Raw genomic sequence first — 20,672 nt, forward strand, 5'->3', positions numbered from 1 at the left:
TAATTCTTTCCAGTTTCTTGTTCCTATATTTAATTAGTCTCTTAAACCTATTCTCTCTTTGTACTGTCTTTCACATATCTCCCTTCTTTTCCATCCTAGTAGTGGGCTCTCATCACTTCATATCTATTCTACTACAATTCTCTTCATACTATATTCCTACACATTTTCAGACTAATCTTCCTAAGATACTAAGATAAATATTACCTCTCCATGTCATTCTTCTATTCAAAAACCTTAAACAGTTCTGTGAATCCTGTAAGATGCTTAACTTGGCATTTCAGGCCCTTCACCAAGAGTCCCTAACATAGTTTTCCACTTTTCTCTCCTACTCTTCCCATTGAGAGCCCCTTAATGGTAGCCAAACTGGTCTGTCTACTATCTCCCAAAAACACTTTCCTCATTTCAATAATTTTACCTTTATCTTTAATTGTTGTCCTATATAAACCATATACTCCACTGAGATTGGTCTTTGTGTGCCCTAAAAAATGCTCTTTGCATTTTTGTCTCAGTTATTGCCTTTACTTATTTGGGTCCTTCCATTTAAAATACCCTCTCTCCTCCTATGTAATACCTAAATTCCACCCAATTCTTCAAGGCCCAGTTCAACTGACAGGTTCTAGGGTACAAAGGAATTCCCTCTTACAGCATCCCTAACAAGTGGTCACCCAGACAATACAGATCTCTAGAAATGTGAAACTTACTACCTCATTTTAGAAAGGAATCCATTTTAGAAAACTAAGGAATATTTTCCTTATATTTCAGTGTCACATCATGCCTCTTTATAGTTGTTGTTCCTGCTCTCTGTAGTCAAGCAGGGCAAACCTAACATCTTACACATGGCAATCCTTCATATATTTGGAGATAGTTGTGTCACCCTTAAATCTTCTCTTCTTGAAGCTCAGCATTCTCCATATCCTTTAACCAGTTATATGATTCATTTTTGAGTCCCCTAATCATCCTGGGCTTTTTTTAACCTTATTTCATGAACACTATCTTGCTAATGTCACACTAAAACTTGGCACTAAAAATAAAAAGATATTCTAGTCTGATCAGGGCAGAGATTGGTGTTACTGTAATCTCCCTTTTTTTTTTTCTGAATACAGTGCCTCTCTTACTGTCACCTAAGATAGCATTAACTATTGATGGCTGCCAAGTCATACTATTGATCTGTTTTGTGTTTGCATCCACCAAAAACCTCATGTCCTTTTCACATGAATCGTTGTTTAACCACATCTTCCCTATCTTGTATCTCTGTACTATTGATTTTTTCCCCCAATCCAAATGTAGACCTTTACATTTATCTTTATTCAATAGCATCTCTTAGATTTGGCCCATCATTCTAAGCTGTTGAAACCTTTTTGAGCCTTATTTCCTTCATCCAACATGTTAGCTGTCCTTCCTAGATTTTTGTTATCTAAAAATCTGACAAGTATGCCATCTCTTCCTTCATCCAAGTCATTGATAAAAAATGGTGAAGAGAATAATGCCAAAGACAGAGCCTTGGACTACTCCAATTCAATCAATCAATCAATCAACAAGATTTCATTAAGTGCTTAGTTTTTGCCAGGCACTGAGAATTCAGAAAAAATGAAGCAGTCCCTGCTCTCAAGGACCTTACATTTTATCAAGGAAAACCATATGTTCATAAATTGGTATATACAGAAGAAATATTAAATGAATACAAGATCGCTTAGGATAAAGGAGCACATTTGCTATTGGAAGGATCAAAAAAGGCTTCAGGTAGAAAATTATGTTTGAGCTGAGTGTTAAAAGAAATAAGAGATTCCATGTTCCTTAGGTGAAGAGGGAGAGAACATTACAGGCACCTCTTCTATGTGAAAGGTTCTTAACATTTTTTTGTGGGTGTGTCATGGACCCTTTGGCACTCTGGTGAAACCTATGGATCTCTTATCAGAATAATGTTTGTAAATGAGTAAAATATGTAATAAGATTACAAAAATAAATTAAGTATATTGAAATTTAATCATCAAAATATGAACTTCTGCCTAGGCTGACCCACTTCCTTTAATCACTGCTCTTTGGCTCCAGTCATTCAGTCATTTCTAAATCCACCAAACTGTCCACATTCCTTCTTGTCCCCAGTGGTCTTGCTGAGCTGAAGCTATGCTATATCTATGGCATCCCTATGGTCTGTGAGTCTTAGTTCCCTGTTCTTGATCAGTCCTTCCAACTCTGGTGATCACAAATGTCTGCACTAATTACTGCAGTCCACAGTGACCTCTTTAAGTATGTAGGACTTTTTGTTTGTACCACTCATCTGACTTTTAAAGTGTATCTTGTATTATTTGTGATCTTTTAATATGTCTAGATATTTTCTTTCTGTTTATATTGTAATCTCCTCTAGGATGAGGTACCATGTTCATTTGTGTTTTGTTTTGGAGGCAATTGGGTTTGATTGGTTTACCTAGGGTCACACAGCTAGTGTCTGAGGTTGGATTTGAACTAAGGTCCTCCTGACTCCAGGGATGGGACTGTATCTACTGCACCACCTAACTGCCGAATTTAAAAAAAAAATTCTCAAGCTTTTAGCACAATATCTTCATATATAGGCAATACTTAGTGTTTTTGAATGAATGACTATTTTATAAAGTTTTAAAGCCATAGCATGATTCAAATATAATACTTCTTTACTTTTCTTAATTTTACTTAGTTGAATCAATTAAAATTTAATATAAATAATTTCTTGGTTGATTTGTAATTACTATCCCAAATGAAGGACAAGAGGAAAATAGCTAATATGGAGGAGTAAGGTAAGGAGCAGGGTAAGCAGTTGCTCACATTTATATGGAACTTAACAATTTGCAAAACTCCTTGCTAATTCTGTGAATTACGTGTTGTATTATTGTTCCTATTTGCTGATAGGGAACCTGAGGCTGGGAGTTATTAAGCAGCTTTCTTACTGTGACATAGCTACTGAGCAGAAGAGTTGGGATGAGAACCCAGGTCTTCTGACTCTAAAGTCAGCTTTTTTCTGGTGTTCTGCACTGCTTCTGCTCTGAATGAAAAAGATATATGTGTGCTGTTCCTTTAAATATTCCAGTGTATGTGTGCAAAGTCTATTTCATACTCCTCTAAGTATTCTATGGTTTTGTTAAAGAGAAACCGAACCCTTATTATAAAAGGAAGAGCAAATAGTAAAAAGAAAAATACAAATAATTAATTAAATGTCATGCTTATCTCTGCATAATGGACTTAATATAATAGTTGGAAATTATTCAGAAATTTAAAATTTGGATAAAGGAATCAAGAGAGTTTGAAAATGCACGTAACAGCAGAACTCTGAGTTCTTGTACTTAATCTTGACTTTTTTCTCCAAATGGATCTTGTATTTCTGTGTTTAAATTACCCATTGCTCTTTGCCTGATTAGAAAACATAGCTTCTCTTTTTACATTTATATCTTGTGGTTTTATTTATTTGATAATTATATTAAAGATTTTATTTTTTAACTATACTTGTTAGGTTTTATGAAAAAATTTTAAATTAAACACTAAGATATATATGTTCAAATTTATTATTCTGAGTATTATTTGTTTGGGGACATTTAAATGACAGTTTGGTGTAACTTTCTGAAAATAAGGACTAGGATGTGCTGATTTTTCATATAGTGAAGAGGGTAACTTTTCTATCATAACAACTAAAATGCTCTTTTATTTTCTTTCAAGATTGTTAGTTCAATAATCTGCATCTGGTTGATATTTAAAAGAACTTGTGTCCGATGTTTTGTCCAAATTCTAGGTTGTGAAATACTTTGAATATTTAGTACCCTGAGTTCCATTTTAATACCCTATATTACTGTAGGAAACATCTTTAAATGTTTTACCTCTTTCATATGGCATTCAAAGTATCAATATTAAATAACAATTTTTTCATACATAAATCCATGTTTATGAAATAGCTAACTTCACTATACACAAATGTTAAATTTTAAAATGGTGGGATTTAGAGGGGGGAACATTATTAAAAGTAAAGGTCTAGGGATTGAACAGCAAATAGCTTCCTACTTAATTATTTCATTAAAAATATAAGTCTTTATTTTAGAATCTAAAAAATATCTCACTAATCTGCATTTTGGACAAGTCATTTCCTTTTGCCATAAAAAAGGAAGGGTGCCTAAATTTTCTGATCATCATTTATTATATTTATGTTGAAAATAAAAGTAATTTAAAATGTGACTGTATTGATTTTATACGGATTTTTTTTCCCAAGGAAATAGAGAAACTGAAATTAGAACTGAATGAAAGCAAGCAGCGTATTGAACAAGCACAGCAGGACGGAGCAAGAGCCAGAGATGAGTGCATAAAACTGACAGAACTGCTGGGCAAAACTGAGCACCAACTGCACCTCACCAGGTACCCCCTAATCCTATTAAATGCCATAGCACAAATTTCGTTCTACTCTTTTTTTTTCCACAGGCATCCAGGCAGTTGTTACAGACAGTCTTAGTCATTCGCTTCATGCACAGCTTTCAGGCATATTAGGAAACGTGCAGACGTAGAAGCAAAACACCCAGACATGTGAATGATAAGTGTGGCTTATATAAAACACAACCTTTCATCTCTAGGACTCACATGTCTCAGTGATTCACTTTCAAAACAGCCAAAAGGACACACTTTGTGCCCCAGTTCTAAAAGACCTGGGCTTGAACCAGAGTTTAACATTTTGGGGAGAATGCTGGAAGCTTCTGATGTGGAAATAGCTGTATCACAATGCAATGTACTAGGAAAATTGAGAAGAAAGAGGTATAAGATGCAAAATTTGAGTGGTAAATGGCATAAAATTTAGAGATGACGCTTACTGCTATTGACCCATTGAAAAATGTGTTTGCTAAGGATGTATTGCAAATTATATTGTTACTTGTAGTGTGATATGTGAAGGTCTTTATTATAAAACTCCAGTACCATATGCATGGGTCCCCAGAAAGGATCAGAACATTCCAAGAAACAAATATTCTGAATGTATTTTTAAAACAAGAAAAGAAAACAATCAAATAAATGTATTGAATTCTTCAAACCCCCATTTTAGTGGCTTCTGCATATTTTGAGTTTTAATAAGAATTTTTTTTCATTTGTATATCAAATAACTACATTCTTCATATATCTTGGGGTCCAGTTGGTCTTATAGAGAATCTTGCTATCTAAACACATAACAAATCTTCATGATATTAGATTCTAAAATCAGTTAGACAACAGCCATCCATTAACACTAGCATGTTGAATTTGAACTATGAAATGGGGACTGATCCCTTTTACATTAAATATGACAATATAATTCAGAACACGGTACAGTAACAGATGGAGGAAAGCACCACTTGAACAGCCTGCATTTGGAGAGAAAAAATATTCTAGAGGTTGATGAACCTCCCAAAGTTTTGGGGTAATGTTAAGATGCCTTTACTTCTGCTAAAATAAAACTTTCTTCAAAACATTTTGTTATGATAATAATCCAAATAGTATGCCAAGCTCCTCTTTACAAAAAAAAAATCCAATATAATGTCATCTAGGTATGTGTGATATCTTGAAAAAATCCTGATAGCTGAAACAATTTATCAGGAAAAAAAAATTGCTTAATAATGCAGAATAATAACTGTTCTTTTAATGCAAATTGAAAGTAGTTGTAGAATCAAGAACATGTCAGTGTAGTTTATATAGTCATTTAATCATGGAAGTTTTAGAATTTAGCTTTATCATGAGAATGTTAATATTGTTTCTCCCCTGTCAGACTGCTATTGAGAACCAGCCATTAGTGTGTTAAGTACTGGTAAGTTACAGAAATGGATAGCTTTTAATGTCTCAGTGCATCTGAGGATCAGTAAATAAATATTAATGCTGGATTTGCCCTTATACTATTCTGTCTTATTCATGGAGTCAATTTCAGAAGTCAAAGTCCATGGAGAGTTTCTTTATGCAGTTTTTCCTTTGCTTGTAACAAGACCATTTTTTCCCAAGGACAGCACATTAAGATTCAGCACCTGCTAAAAATGGATGATTGGCAACTAGTTTCTTTGTTCTTCCTTAAAGAATATTTATATCACCTTAGTACTTCATAAAATTGTTTTCTGTTGATCTTTATTTCAGCTGGTTTTAGAAAACAACATACTAGCTTCACAAAAAATAGAACTTCCAACAAGTTCTCAGTGTTATTATTCTTTTCTTAATTACAGCTTCCTTCTGAGTCTTCTCTACATAGTTGGCAAAATGAATGCTTATAAAATTGTAGGTGAATTAAAAATTCAGAGTACAGACAAGATATACCCTTTTCATGCAAAACACAAGATTGTTGATAAAGTTTTCTACTCTTATACCACTTTATTCTGATTTCTAAGCTTTTTTTCCCCCACTGCCTTTCTTTATTCATCCAGTATATCCACTTCAGTGCCTTTCACAGAGCCTTTCACACAGTAGGTGCTCAATAAATGTTCACTGAATAAATTAAATACATTCAGTTTGATGCTTGTGAACCTTTTTTCTATTTCAGTTTAGACCAGCTGCTAAAATAACAAACTGCAAGGCAGGTGGCTAATCACCATATAGCTTCAACTTAAACATTTAAAACTTCATGTTCTAAACAGAAGTTCAAAAATGTAATTTTAAAAATACATGATAAATAGTTTAACTATGAAAATGAATCCAGTTCTTCAGGGGAGAGGAGAAGGAGATGGAGTGGAAATATGTGGATGATCTGAGGAAAAAAATCCTCACTTCTCAAATCTTATTTATACTTTCTTGCCAATGGTAAGGAATTTTCCCTGAAAGTTTATAAAAAGCAAAAGACAGAACCTAAGAATTCAGCATTTATTGAATACAGTCCCTCTGATATGCTATATTTGGGTAATCAGGCTTTATATTAGCTGTTCCATGTAGTCATTTAGCAACAATCCCCATGTAGATAAAGAGCTTTCCAGAAAGGCAAAATCATGACCTTCCCTAAACTTCTAAGTTTCCAGGTTGGGAGGGGGCACTGCAAACTGTAAAAAAGCTGGGTCTTGGCTTTACTGACTAGTGAAGGGTTGAGAAAGAGAGAATGAAAAAGTAGAAGAAAGGACGAAGATTTGGGCACTTGGTATATGAAATATATATATATTTTTTTACTCTGATAATGATCTGAGTTCTGGTTACTCTCTGTAGCCAAAGGTTTTCCAAGAACCTATGCATAACATATCTCTCTGTTTGCCTGTGTAGAAAATGGAATTTCCCCCCCCCCCCCAGATACTACACAGGAATGCTGCATCTGTGTGTGGCTCTAGTTGAAGCATCATAGATTTGGATCTGGAAGGGGCCTTAGACGCCATCTAGTCCAACCTTTTGTTATTTTACAGGTGAAAAAAAAATCCGAGACCTTGAGAAGTTAGGGGACTCACCCAGAGTTATAATGGTAGAAAGTGGTAGAAGTCAAATCCTGTGATTTCAAAATCTATGGCTCCTTCCACTTTTCAAATGAAACATCAACAAATGTTAGCCATTTATTTAAAAAAAAAAAAAAGGAAAAGAAAAGAAAAAAAACAGAAACAAAAACAAAACCCCTGATATGTGTTAAGGATTTCATCCAATTCAGGATTCTTGGAGTAGGTTTCAGCTGACATTGATGTAGCACCTTAAAGTTTTCACAATCCTTTGCCTACTTAAGGTGAATATTTAGATGTCACTACCCTCACTTTACTGATGAGGAAAGACTGGGAAGTAAAGCAAATGCCCTAAGTCACACAACTAGTAAGTGTCAGAGGCAGGATTCAAACTCAGGTCTCTCCTGACTCAAAGTTCTGTATTCTTTCTACTGTGTCCAGCTTATCTGAAGTTCAGACCTTAGTCCTCCTGAACACAGATGTGCACTTAGAAATAAGGGAAAAAGGCTTGGGAGATTGAAGTGATTGGCACAAAGATTCTACAAAAGAGTCATGCATTTTAGTCTGAAGGATAGGCTTTTACCTGAAGCCCACTCACTCTAATTTTATAAGCAATTGTTACAAGCTTGGTTATCTAGTTTATCAGCCAAGTGTGTCTTCTGTAACAAATCACAGAAAGAGGGCCTGGGCTGCTGGAATCTTAGAAAGAGCACCATACTGGCTATGAGGAAAGCTACATCACAATCCTGGTTTTGCCATTAATTAGCTATGTGTCTTTCCACTGCTCAAAAAGTCTTGGTTGTTTCCCATTGTCTACTGAAGTCTAAGCTTGCTCTTCTGACATTTAAAAACCCTCCATCATCTGGCCTCATACCACCATTCCAGCCTTACCTCATACTAATCCTTTACATTAAAGGTTCTTTACCTTTTCTTATGTCATCCACCTCTCATGTATGATGAAATTTATGATACCTTTTTCAGAATAATAGTTGTTGCGTCCATTCATATTTGAAAAAAAGTGCTAATTTTCGATTAGAGGTTAATGAAAATAAAGATGTAATTTTGTTTTCCTTCCAAGTTCAGGGATCCCCTGAAATCTACCTATAGATCCCGTAAGAGTCTTTGGACCCCAGGTTAACCTGATATGTTAACTCTGCTCTAGTCAAGCTAAACTACTTGAAGTTTTCTTAACATGCCTGGCACATTCCTGTTACTCTTCTCCTTTCGTATTCCCTGTATTTGGAAGTCCTTTTCTTCCTTGTGCACCTATCGGAATCCTTCAAGGCTACTCTTAAATTAAGGCTACCTTTCTTCATAGAACTTTTTCTGATTGCCCTAGTTGGAAATGAGTGCTTTTTTTCCCCTTTGAATTTCTGTAATACTTTTTTTCCTTTTGGCACTTCTAAAATGCTGAATGAGTTGCATCAGTGAAAGGATGGATGTCCTGTATTATAGCTATTTGTAGGCATTTTTTGTCATCTCTATTCAATTGTAAGCTTCTGAAAGGCAAGGGTTTTGTCTTAGACATCCTTAATTTCTCCACAGCATCAGCATTATGCTTGGAAATAATAAACATATACTGAATTGTATGATAATGTATATTTCAATACATATTGAATGTATTTTAAGGCTTTGACTCTCTGTTCCCATAATTCCTGGTCTTTATGTATTATTGAAGATGTCTCCCTTCTTAGAAATTTTTACTTAATAAGTATGAAAAAGTTCTGTGTCGTTTAAAATTTAACTTTCCTTGAATTCTATTTTTATTTGATTGGAGCAGTGCTCTACTATTTTGTTTTCAATTATCTCAAGAAGCAAAGTTGTTTTATTTTTAAATATGCATCCAGTTGTAGTTTGGAGAAATTATCAATAAATTATCAATAAAATAAGTTATGTTTTGTACCACTTTCTTTTGTAATTAGATGATGAAACCATTGATGATGTTCACATACTTGAAAACGTGAGGAAAGATGTCTTTTCTTAAGTTATTTACTTACAATGAGGATTATCCAAAATTCTATTGTCTGTTACATAAATTAATCAAATATTATGTACATCCTTGTGGATATACATGTAGAGTCACCAGTAGTTTAAATATAAATAGCATTCATTTGGATCTCCAAGTAGTAAACTCCCCCAGGGCAAGGACAGTACATTATACAGCTTTGTATCTTCAACAATACCTTCCCTTCCTACATAGTAGAGGATGCTCTATAAATACTTATGATTGACTGTACTATTTTCTTTAATGGAAAAAAAAGACAATCGGAAACATAAGTGAAATGTTTTTATGTAGTAAAAATGACAGTTACTAGCTTCCTTAGCCATGTAATACAAAATCTTAGTAAATTTTAGTCCTGACTTGTTGAAATTTCCCGGAATACATCCCCAAGATTCCATTAAGTCTCACCCTCCAGTTAAGCTATTTAACCTAATTTCGATATTCTCTTCTTCTTTCCCTCTTTACTTCATTTTGTTGTAAGTTGGAAAAGAAGTTTTTACTTTATATAGCAATGAAATATTTTCATTTACATATTTTGTTTTTAAAATTCCTTTGACATATTTAGTTTTTAAAGGGGGTGCATGAGATTAAACTCTTTTAAAAAAAAAGCTGTAACTCAGCACAGGAGAGGATCAACTTATTATTTGTACAACGTGCTAAAATAATGGTTTTTAATGTTTTTCCATTTTTCTTACCACTTGTTGAGCCCAATTTGCCTGCTCTATATGTGGTAACTATCATAAGGGCATGTGTAACCCTTAATCTGGAGGTAAAATTACATCCCCTTCCCAAACAACATCTTTCTGAAACACCAGTTTAGTTCAAGAGGAAAGTTTTGTGTGTGGCCAGAGGACACTGACTGGCTTCTTCGGTCTCCCCTTTGCTTTCTCCAGGACAGAGAGTATGGGCAGCCCGTTAAACTAAAATAGAGCCTAGGATGTACATGAGCATATATTTTCATTCTCTTCTGTGCCTCTCTGTGGATAGTTTCTGTAAACAAGAGATTGAATGATAGACAACTATCCAAAATAGAAACAATGCCCTATATAGTTATCCCAATTGGAACAGTGGATTGATGTTATGAACTACGTCAATTAGTCAACAAGCATTAAGTGCCTACCAAAATTCCATCCAGATCACTTTATCTGTGACCCTGATAAGTAGATAGCTAAACTGTAGTGTTAACTTTTCATTGAAATAGCAAATAGAATGATCAGTTGTCAATATCAATTATCAATACGTAGATTTTTTGAGACCAGTATCTTTAAATTCTTGAAGATACTCTTTGACATCTTTTGCTGCCTCTGTTTCCTTTGTATACAGCACGTATTTTACTCTTTTTTCATCTTGAGATCTAATTCGAATTAGATAAAGAGAAGTTCTGTTTATATTGACATTTTGCTTTAAAAGAGATTATTTTATTTTGTCGTAATGGGAATATTTATGCATGGAGCAGGTTAGGGCTGAACTGTGTGAGGGTAGTTATAGGAAATTTTAGTTTAGTTCTCTTTGGCAAGTAGGCCTTAGTTCTTTTGTTTAAAATGTTGTGAATTCCCAGAAGATTTTCTATGACCACACTCCGAGTCCATCCCTAACCTGCTCCACGCATAAGCGTGTTCTATTCCCATTACAGCAAAAAGTAACCTGTATTAAAATATAAGTTCAAAAAGCATATTTCAAAGCAAAATGAAAATTAATTTTGGATTGCCTACTCTTTGAGATTATTTATATAGCTCTGTCTATCATGGATATAATAACTGAGAATGAATTTTAATCATGCAAAAGTAGTATTAAAGTTGGACACAGGTCCTTTATAACCCTGAGATTCTAGGATTCCACACTCTTCATCCCTGGACAGAGAAACTTTTCTGAACAGATATTCATTTGAAGATTTCTCAAATGTTGATCAGAGGCAATGCAGTGCAGTCAAGAGAGATCTGACCTCAAAGTCAGGAAAACCCAAATTCAGTCCCACCTGTGGCACATGCTGGCTGGGTGACTCTGGAGAAGTTACCTAGCCCTTAATGCACCACCTAGTCTTGAGAGCACACATTTCAGAACACTTGACAGCTTTCTTTGGTTGAGGAAATGTTGAGTTTCTTCATCAGGAATTAAAATGAAATCAGTGAAATCCCAGGTCTGGACAATAAACAAGGAGAAGCAAAGACAAAACTTCAATGTGTTTCTATGCTGAAATTTCTCTTCTTTTCTCCTGTATTTTGCTCAAGAATTTTCATCTGATGTTTCCATTTAAAATTAAGCTAATTTTTCTAGTATTCCCTTCATGAATAAATTAGTCAAAATGTGTCAAAATAATTTTAAATGGATATATGTGCAACCAACGTCTTAAAGTCTGGAAATAGATGGCCTTGGTGCTGTTTTAAATTAAACGAGGCCTATTTTCCCTCCCCTTTCCAGTATCAAAACAGTCTGTCAAGAAGCCACAAAGGAAGCAGACTGTGTCCCACACCTTCTCCTTTCCCCAATGTACCCAACTTCCTCTGTATGATGCAAGTCTGCCCTGTCTACTCCCTCTTGTGTATTGTCATAGCCAGCAAACCTAGTCTAGGATGGGAAAGGTTCAAAATGTAGCAGAAGCAGGCATTTCATCCCTAAGAGGGCTCCTTTTGATGTTCCTTGGATCCCATAATCATTTAGGGTGATAACAATTATCCCATCAAACAATCAACTGATGTTCTGAAGAATCACAGCAGAGAAAGAAGAAAGGTTTTTCTCTCCTCCACCTTAAAGAATGTAGTGCTTGTGTCCTTTCCCAATCCACAATTGAGAATAAAGTTCGATGAGTGAGATGGGACCAAAATTCTATAAAGAATTAACTCAATGACCCTCATTTAGAATAATGTTATTTTTTAAAAAAAAGAAAAAAGATATAAAATGTTATTTAAAGGTAAAATAAATAACAAAAATAAAGAGTCTTGGGCACTTATTGGGAACTTACTACGTGACAGGGGAAAGCACTGGGATACAAAGAAATATGGAACCAATCCCTGCACTCCAAGAGCTCATATTCTCAGGAAAAAACAACACAGAAGCAACTAGGGGCTCATTCTGAGTCATCTCAGAATGTAAGGCACTAGCAGCTAGGGGGATCAGTAAGTAAAGTTAACAAGCATTTATTAAGTACCCACTATGTTCCAGGCCCTCTGTTAAGTGATGAGAATACAAACAAAGAAAGTCAAACAAGTACCTGCTCTCAAGGAGTTCACAGTCTAATGAGGGAAACATCATGCAGACAATTATGTACAAACAAGATATAGACATGATAAATTGGAGATAATCAACAGAGTGAAGGCACTAGCCTTCAGGGCATTGGGAAAGGCTTTTTGAAGAAAGTAGAATTTTAGCTGAGATTTCAAGAAGCAGAAAGGAGGAGGGAGAGAATTCCAGACAGAGGGAACAGCAGGTAAAAATGGAGGAGTCCTAAGAGAGACTGTTTTTGTATAAGGGATAGCAAAGAGTTCATTGTCACTGAACAATATAATATGTGAGGGGAGTAAATTGTAAGAAGACTTGAAAGATAGGAAAGGGCCAGGTTATGAAGGTCTTTAAAAATCAGAAGATATTATATTTGATCTTGTAGGTAAAAGCGACCCACTAGAATTCACTGAATGAGGTTAACACAATCAGACCTATGCTTTAAGGATATCTGTTTGATAGCTAAGTGGGTGATGGATTGGAATGGGACCTCCAGAAGGTGTGAGCTGAAGGAAGCTGGGGAAAACCAAGATATGGAGTTGAGAAGAAAGAACATTCCAGGCATGGGAGACAGCCAGTGGAAATGTACAGAATCAGAAGACAAAGCATCTTGAGTGAGGGACCAGTGTCACTAGGTAAGAAACTAGATAGAAGGGAGGCAAAAGCCATGAAATCAGGAGATGTAGTGGAGATGGGAAATGAGGTGTCATGTGCCAATTACACCTAGAAGTCCTTTGGAGTTAGATCATAGAGTGCACCCAACTGGGTAAAAAGGATTCTGACAATTTAGTGTGCCATCGTAAGACGTCATTGTTAATATGTTTCACTGTATTGAAATGCTCACCATCCACCAGATAGGAGGTAAAGTAACCAACTAACAAGTCATGTAATGGGGCCGTGGGTGGAAAGGTCAGTGTATAATGTGTTGGGACAGGCATTATAAGGAACAGAGAAGGTGGCTGTTGTTGTTTATTGACAGTGCCATACCAATTTTTAGCTTTTCCCCTGGCAGTCTAATGAGTAGTACCCTAGGTTTTGGTTAATTAAATTGGATATTGTTTCTTAATCCTGCCTCTGAGTAGCTACTATGGCCTTTTGGAAAAACACTAAAAAGCTCTGCATTCAATTCCTTAGGATTTTATAGGAATGTTTTGAGAATAAAGGTAATGTGTGAAGTTACAGGATCTAAAGTAAATGTCCTATAAATCTGAGATATGATTATCGTGATACTAATCCAGGTATTCTATTGGTATTAAACTCCTTCCATATATAGCAAATTAAGGCTCACCCACAATATATTTATCAAATCTATTTTACCTCAGGAGAGTTATGGGATTACTTAATTAATCATACTTTTTTTTTTAGTGGAGAAATGGTGAGATAGAGAAAGGAAAGTCCACCTGAATTTCTGTCCTTGTTTTCTCATATTATTCCTTGTTATAAATTCTAAATAGACTTCTATATCTTTAAGAAAACATTTTGCTGCCATTGACACTAAAGTCTTTATCCCAGAAATATCTAACTGGAAACTGTACTACATCCTAAATGCTTTATGTTCGGCTTTGCCTTTCAGCAGTTTTGCTTTGACAGAAATACTTTATTTTTAGGTATTTCCCGTGTATGAGGCATTTTGTTTCCTTGTAGTTCCCTGTTAGATTTGAATCAGTTGACAGTGTATGGTTTAGAAAGTATCATATTCTTACTAATCAAAGATAAAATTCATTTACTGAGGAGATAGACGGGGTGTCAAAACCATAGATTAACTCAATCAGATCCCGTACCCAATCTCATTTACACAAACAATTATTTGCTAAAAGTGGAAGAAAGAATGACAGCATGAGTCAACTCATGTAACTAATAAACTTTTTAGATTCTGTTTCATATGTTTGCTTTTCATTAAATTCAGGAATGGCTGTGACTGTGTTGTTGTGATTCAGTCAACATTTATTCCTATCTGTTTTTCATATACAAAGGCACGGGGATGCCAGAAAATAAACTGTTAACGGAGAATTAACTTCTTTGGCATGCTTTCATACTTATCTTCCAAATTAAAGAAAATGAAATGGGCAGAAACAGAGTGTAGATTACCTCCTTTTTGTCAAAAATGGTGGGAATTTGAAAATTAATAATAAAAAAGGGAACAGATGCAGTAACATGCCAGAGGGAGATTAATGTGGAGAGTAAAATCTGTGAGCAACAAAACTGAAGCAAACTGAATCAGTGGGAGGTGGTTGTACAATCAAAATCAGGATAAAAGAGAAATTACAAACAACCCTGCACTTGTCAAAGTAGTAGTAATGAAATCCTGACTCTGCCAGCAGTGAGAACCTGTGTTAGCACTTTGGGGTAAGGATGGTAGCCGGGTGCCAGGTAGGAGGGCAGTGTTAGGTTGCTGGGCAGCAGCCATCTTGTGTAGAACAGATGGCACTGAAAGCTGGCAGGGGAGGGGCTCCTTAGCAGAACTAATCAGACAGTAACAGATAGGGCAGCTGGGAAGACTGACCACAGAGAGGGAGTCTGCAGGGTAGCAGAGTGCCATGATGTTTGCAGTGGTGTGCCCATTGGTCTGAGATAAGACCTTGTAATGTCTTTTCAGTCCATGAAGTATGCTTAAACTTTGTTATTTTTAAAAATCCATTTTGTCATATCAAAATTGGGGTAAAACAAATTTCCCGTATCTGAATTTGTTTTGTGGACACCCCCCCAGTGAGTTTTCAACCCTGGTTTCCAAGAAACTTTTCTTTTTTCTATTCTTTTAGTAGAGTAGAAAATGTACTACTACGACCCTGTGGTACATAACACATGGTAAATTCTGCAGAACATATTAAGTGGAGAGTTATCTTGCTTGTTATGCATTAGGGTAATTGTATTAGCAATGCTGTGGTTAAAGTTGGAAAATAGTTTTTTTTTTTGCTCTAATCCCTTCTACATGTGTTTTACACAATTGGGAACTAGTAAGTAACTGTACAGTATAGTCATGAAATCTGATTTTTTAAAAATTATTTAATCTGAATTACATTTAACTCAAAGCATTTAGTACTTTCCCCTTTTTTCTTTAAACTATAGCTTGGAGATTAAATATGGTACATTAAATCAAAAACCTTGAAAAGGAGATTAGACAAAATTATTCAAAAAAAATTTGAAAGGGGACCTGACCCATGCAATAAAGTAATTATTTAGTATGATATTTTAAAATGTAGAGTTGGGCATTGGTGCAGAAATTATTCCTTTAACAAAGAAATCCAGATCTCCTACATCTGTTTTTGAACTTGTATATTTCTTTTTTGCAGAAGGTTTATAGCTTGGCTCAATTTATTCATTTTTGAAGGGGGAGGGGAAAACATTACCGGGATGTGAAATAGGTAGTATAACATAGCCATATGCTATTTATGCAGCAGTTTCTGCAATAAATCTAATTTGGTGCTGTCAAAAAATTAGACTTATTTGATATAGCAGCACATTAGTAAATGATTGTGGCAGATTTAAAGTTGTCATTCAGTCTCTGCTTATTCTTAACAGAATCTCGCAAATACTCTTCTCCCCCCCCACTTGATCAACTCTATGAAAATGTTTCAGTTCTTTTTCCTGCAGTTCTGCAAATATTTCCACATCTGAAAAGGAGATCTTGCTTTAAGGTAATTGAGGAAGGGGGTGGAAGAATGAATTGTCTCTTTTCTTAAGAGATTTTGTGAACGTAGAGTCAGAAAATCAATAAAGTAGAGGAGAAATCATAGCTCTTTCCCTTACCTAGAACTCTTTCTAGTTCAACAGAAATGTTTTATCTCAAGCAGTATGCAGATCCATTAACTGCCCTGCTTTATTGTAGAGGTAAGATGTATTAACTGACATCATAAAGTTGTGTGCTGCTGTCGGAAGACAAATCTTGAAGAATTGGAAGGAAACCTGCTCGATATCTTCATCTGGCAGTGGCTTTCGGAACTGCTTTACCATCGTGTATCAGGAGCTGACAGCAGTGCTTCAGTCCCTTTTGGTTGGCTCATTTGTATAAGATAGTGGTTCTAGTATTAGTGTAAATTCTCAAAACTTTGACCAGTTTTATTTTTTTTAAATATAGCAATAACTGTGTGTTTTAATCCAATAAGATTAATACTATACTCTGAATTCCTAAATGATTCCATTTGAGATGAGCATAATGTTGCTCATGTCCTTGTGTTATTTTTCTTTAGAATTTTGGGAGTGAAAAAGGTTTAAAAAAAAAGGTAGGGATGGGGTGTGTGTGTGTGTGTGTGTATGTACACACATGCGCATGTGTATATACATGTATGTGTAGTAAACTGAGTGATTTTTAGTTTCTTTATACTTCTATCACACAAATTTTCCAAAATAATCTTTGTAACTTGTAACAGGAACCTTGTTCAATTAGAATGAAAAGTGTTCCCTCACGGTTATTTAAGATGTCTTTATTGAAATAGTAGTTTGTTAATGATTCTTTCTTTTGTACAGCAACAGAGACTGTTGGAAGTGGTCAAATTTCTACTACTCATTCAGTGCAGTTCAGAAGCAGGTATTCAGGTAACCATGCTCAAACTACTACTGAGCAAAGATTATTCTTCTGGGAAAATCTTTCAAAAAGTTAAAATTTTAAAAACCACCAAATTTGCTAGAGGCAAATTAGAAAATATTTTTGAAAAAGCATTCATTTTGAAACTCTTCATAATGATATAAATTAATTGGAAATAATCTATTTAGAAATATATCTTCAAGAATTATTTTATTGTAAACTAGGTCAAAGTGGATATTTTTATGTTATATATCAGAGCAATATAAAAACACTAAAAAGAATATTTATTCGTTTAGATTTTAAACTGGTTCTTAATTTACTGTTTTGTTTTTAAAGAATAATATTATTTTTTCTTATCTAATGCTTCTGAAAGAGTTTTTAATACTATATTTTATAGTAAATAATAAATATTTCCTTACTCTGTTCTTCATATTCAGCATTAAAATTTTAAAAATCAAGAATTTATTGATTATTTTTGAAGATTAGGTCTCTTACTAATCTATACTTCCCAGAGAATAGCAATGAAAAGTCTTATTGTCTTCTATATTGTCATAGAATTTGGAAAATAGATTAGCTTAATTAGGTATATTTAATATGAATGTTAAACTACAATAAAGATTTAGTCTTTGCCATAATTTTTCAAAATATGAAACTGGGTGTATTCTCTTATGAATGACATTTCTCTTAGGCTAACTTGTGATCATAATTCTAAAAGGATTTTGTTAACCATTTTGGCAGATATTTTCCTCTGAAACAAATGAGTTTCCTTTAATTTATATTAACTATATCAGAGAAAAGATAGGAAATGTAGTGTGTTCTTTCGTATATGTTTCCTCCCTAAAGTATGTGACTATGTAAGACGCTTGTAAATAATTCAGTAGCATATCCTTCTCACATCCTATTTATGAAGGGATAAATGAATACTTGAATTGCTACTGATGACACAGAATGAACTCTATCAACAATATAAATTTTGCCTTATTTGTAACAGTAACATTGCATCGTTACCCTATTACACACCAATAATATGTCTTCAGTGAGATGATACACTCAATATGACAATGTATATTAAAATGTAATTTTATACAAAGTACTTATTGGTTAAACTAAAATGTGCAAGGATTGATTTATATATTACAGTCTGATTCTTTCAGAGGAATAATGGAGCTGTATATTAAGAAGGTATTGGCTTTATTTTAATTCATTTTTTTTTTGCATTTAAGGAAATTCAATGTAAATGTTCTCATTGTGGAGTTTTTTCTCTTGCCTCCTCAATTCACTAATGAAGTTATTTAATTTCTTAAGTTTAGGCTGTGTAATATATAGCAATTTTATATAGTGTCAGGATAATTAAAATATTTTGGTTGTATCTTAAATCTTTTCTTTATTTTGCTATACGTGCATATAGTAAATATGCATTACTGAGAAGTGCAGATACATGGGTAGAAAATGCATCACATCTCTCTTATTTTACAAATGCTCATTAAAATACTATATCTTACTACTTTGCCTCTAAATTATTGTCTTCTCAGACCCAAGAGTAATTTTCACAAGTACATTACAGTATAGAACTTCATCTTCTGCTGCTTAGCAGAGGAGGATTTAAATCCATGCCGACAGTTCATTTGACAATGACCTTGAGGGGCTTTGCTTCTTGAGGAAGAAAGCAGAAGCTTGCGGTAAACAAAGTTCACTTCTGACAGATGGATTGAATGACAGAAAGGTTGCAAGTGCCAGAATAGCCCTGGCAGAGGAGGAAATGTTCAGTGGAATCCAACAGGAGAGGAGGTGTGAACAGGTGCAGGGCTGCTGACGGAAGGGGAACCAGATGGAACGAGCCAGAGCCAGTTTATTTAAAGGAAAAGGCAGAAAACATTGAAAGGCTGTGCGATCAGTGGCTAAAAGTGTTCATCGAGGAAGGTAAAAATTCACAAAGCAAAACTGCACAGTGGGGTAGCTAGCACTTAGCATAATGGTAGTAATTTGTGAGTTTAGTTTGGAAGTTGCAATAGAAATACGTTCATCCTGGCTCTTGACACCATCAAGGATAGATACATGAAACTTGATTCTTTTGGGGGGGGGGAAGAAGATAAGCTCTTCTCTCTGTCCATTTGTATTATAATTCCATTAACCAGAATCTTAGTTTGGATAGTACTGAAGTTATGTCATCAACCAGAAAAGGAAGGAAATTTGCGATGAGGGTTAACATTCAATTCAAATCCATTTTCTGGAGTCTCAGATTTGTGCCACATATGGGAAACAAATTCAGCCACTGTTAGATGACATCTGTAATATCACAGCAAACTTGCATAGTATTAGTATATTTAATTTCATTGATTTTTTTTGGTTTTGTTTTCAGTTTGGAAAGTCTCATTTTCTGTCTTCATTGGCATAATCCTGTCTTAAAATATACCTCTTCCTGCTACAATTCCGCAGGTTAATTCGTGCTGCTGAGGCTGTCCTGATTTTCACTGACTCACTATGACCTGCCTTCAGGCAAACACCTGCAGATGCAAAGTATGATTTAAGATAGAAGCAGTGTACTCTGAGACATAGAAGGACTTCTGCATTTTCTTCCATCTATGGAAATTAAACATTTTACACCCCAAACAAAAGCACTACTTACTCTTTGTCCAGTTGCCTCCTGCTACTATTGCATGGGCCTCCCTCTCTCATAGTTGCCTTCCAAGAGTTAACTTATTGAGAAACAAGCAGACAAACAATCCAGCAACACCAGTGAATGATGCATAAAAAATAACTACAATAGTGAATCTTACAAAAGAGACAATGAAATGACAGGAGAATGGTTGTGAGTTTTACTTCAATACCTTCCTCCCCCATTTTGATCTGGCAGTAGAGCACTTAACTTCTCCTATGTCATAGCAGTTATTTAGTTGAATAGTCATGTCCAACTCTTTGTGACCCCATTTGGGGTTTTCTTTGGATCTGTTTGCCACTCCCTTCTCAAGATCGTTTTACAGATAAGGAAACTGAGGCAAACAGGATTAAGTGACTTACCCAGGGTCACGTAGGTAGTAAGTATCTAAAGCCTCATTTGAACCCAAGTCCTTCTGACTCCAGGGTCAGCACTCTATCCACTGTGCCACCTAGCTGCCCCATCATAACACGGTAGGTGAGATAAATCTATCTTATTTGAGCTGGGCTGTTTGGTTTTAAGATGTAAGAATAATAGCCATAGTTCAGAATAACCAACAGTTCACTTTTGTGTTCTGTAGCTATTTCCACTAACATTTTGTTATCATTTATATTAGATATCCATCTACTCTTGTGCATTCTATGAATATCAATTCTAAGTTACTTTTAAAGGAGGTACTTTGGGTCTAGAGGATCATACTAATCAGGTTTTCAAGGGAAAAAAATCTTTCCAGATGAAGAGAAATTCATATGTTGCAATGCAAGTTAATTTAAACTAGTCCCATAATTATACCTATTTACCTCTTTATATCTCATACAATTTCCTAAGGATTTCTCATCAAGCATATTTATCCTTCATGATTCATTACCCTAATAAAATTTATTGGCTCCAACCATTAGTTTAGCAGCTAGGTCA

At 34.8% G+C, this 20,672-nt stretch overlaps 1 protein-coding gene across 1 annotated transcript in view; it reads left to right on the forward strand.

Annotated features, from left to right (window-relative positions):
* Window positions 1-20,672, forward strand: part of SDCCAG8 (SHH signaling and ciliogenesis regulator SDCCAG8) — a 261,854-nt gene that overhangs the window by 122,586 nt on the left and 118,596 nt on the right. The window contains 1 exon segment of the mRNA XM_020982077.2: window positions 4,229-4,371. Within this exon segment, the coding sequence (XP_020837736.1) occupies window positions 4,229-4,371 (143 nt within the window).

The sequence above is a fragment of the Phascolarctos cinereus genome, unplaced genomic scaffold, assembly GCF_003287225.1.
Source record: "Phascolarctos cinereus isolate Bilbo 61053 unplaced genomic scaffold, phaCin_HiC Scaffold_5;HRSCAF=322, whole genome shotgun sequence".
Classification (NCBI taxonomy): Eukaryota; Metazoa; Chordata; class Mammalia; order Diprotodontia; family Phascolarctidae; genus Phascolarctos; species Phascolarctos cinereus.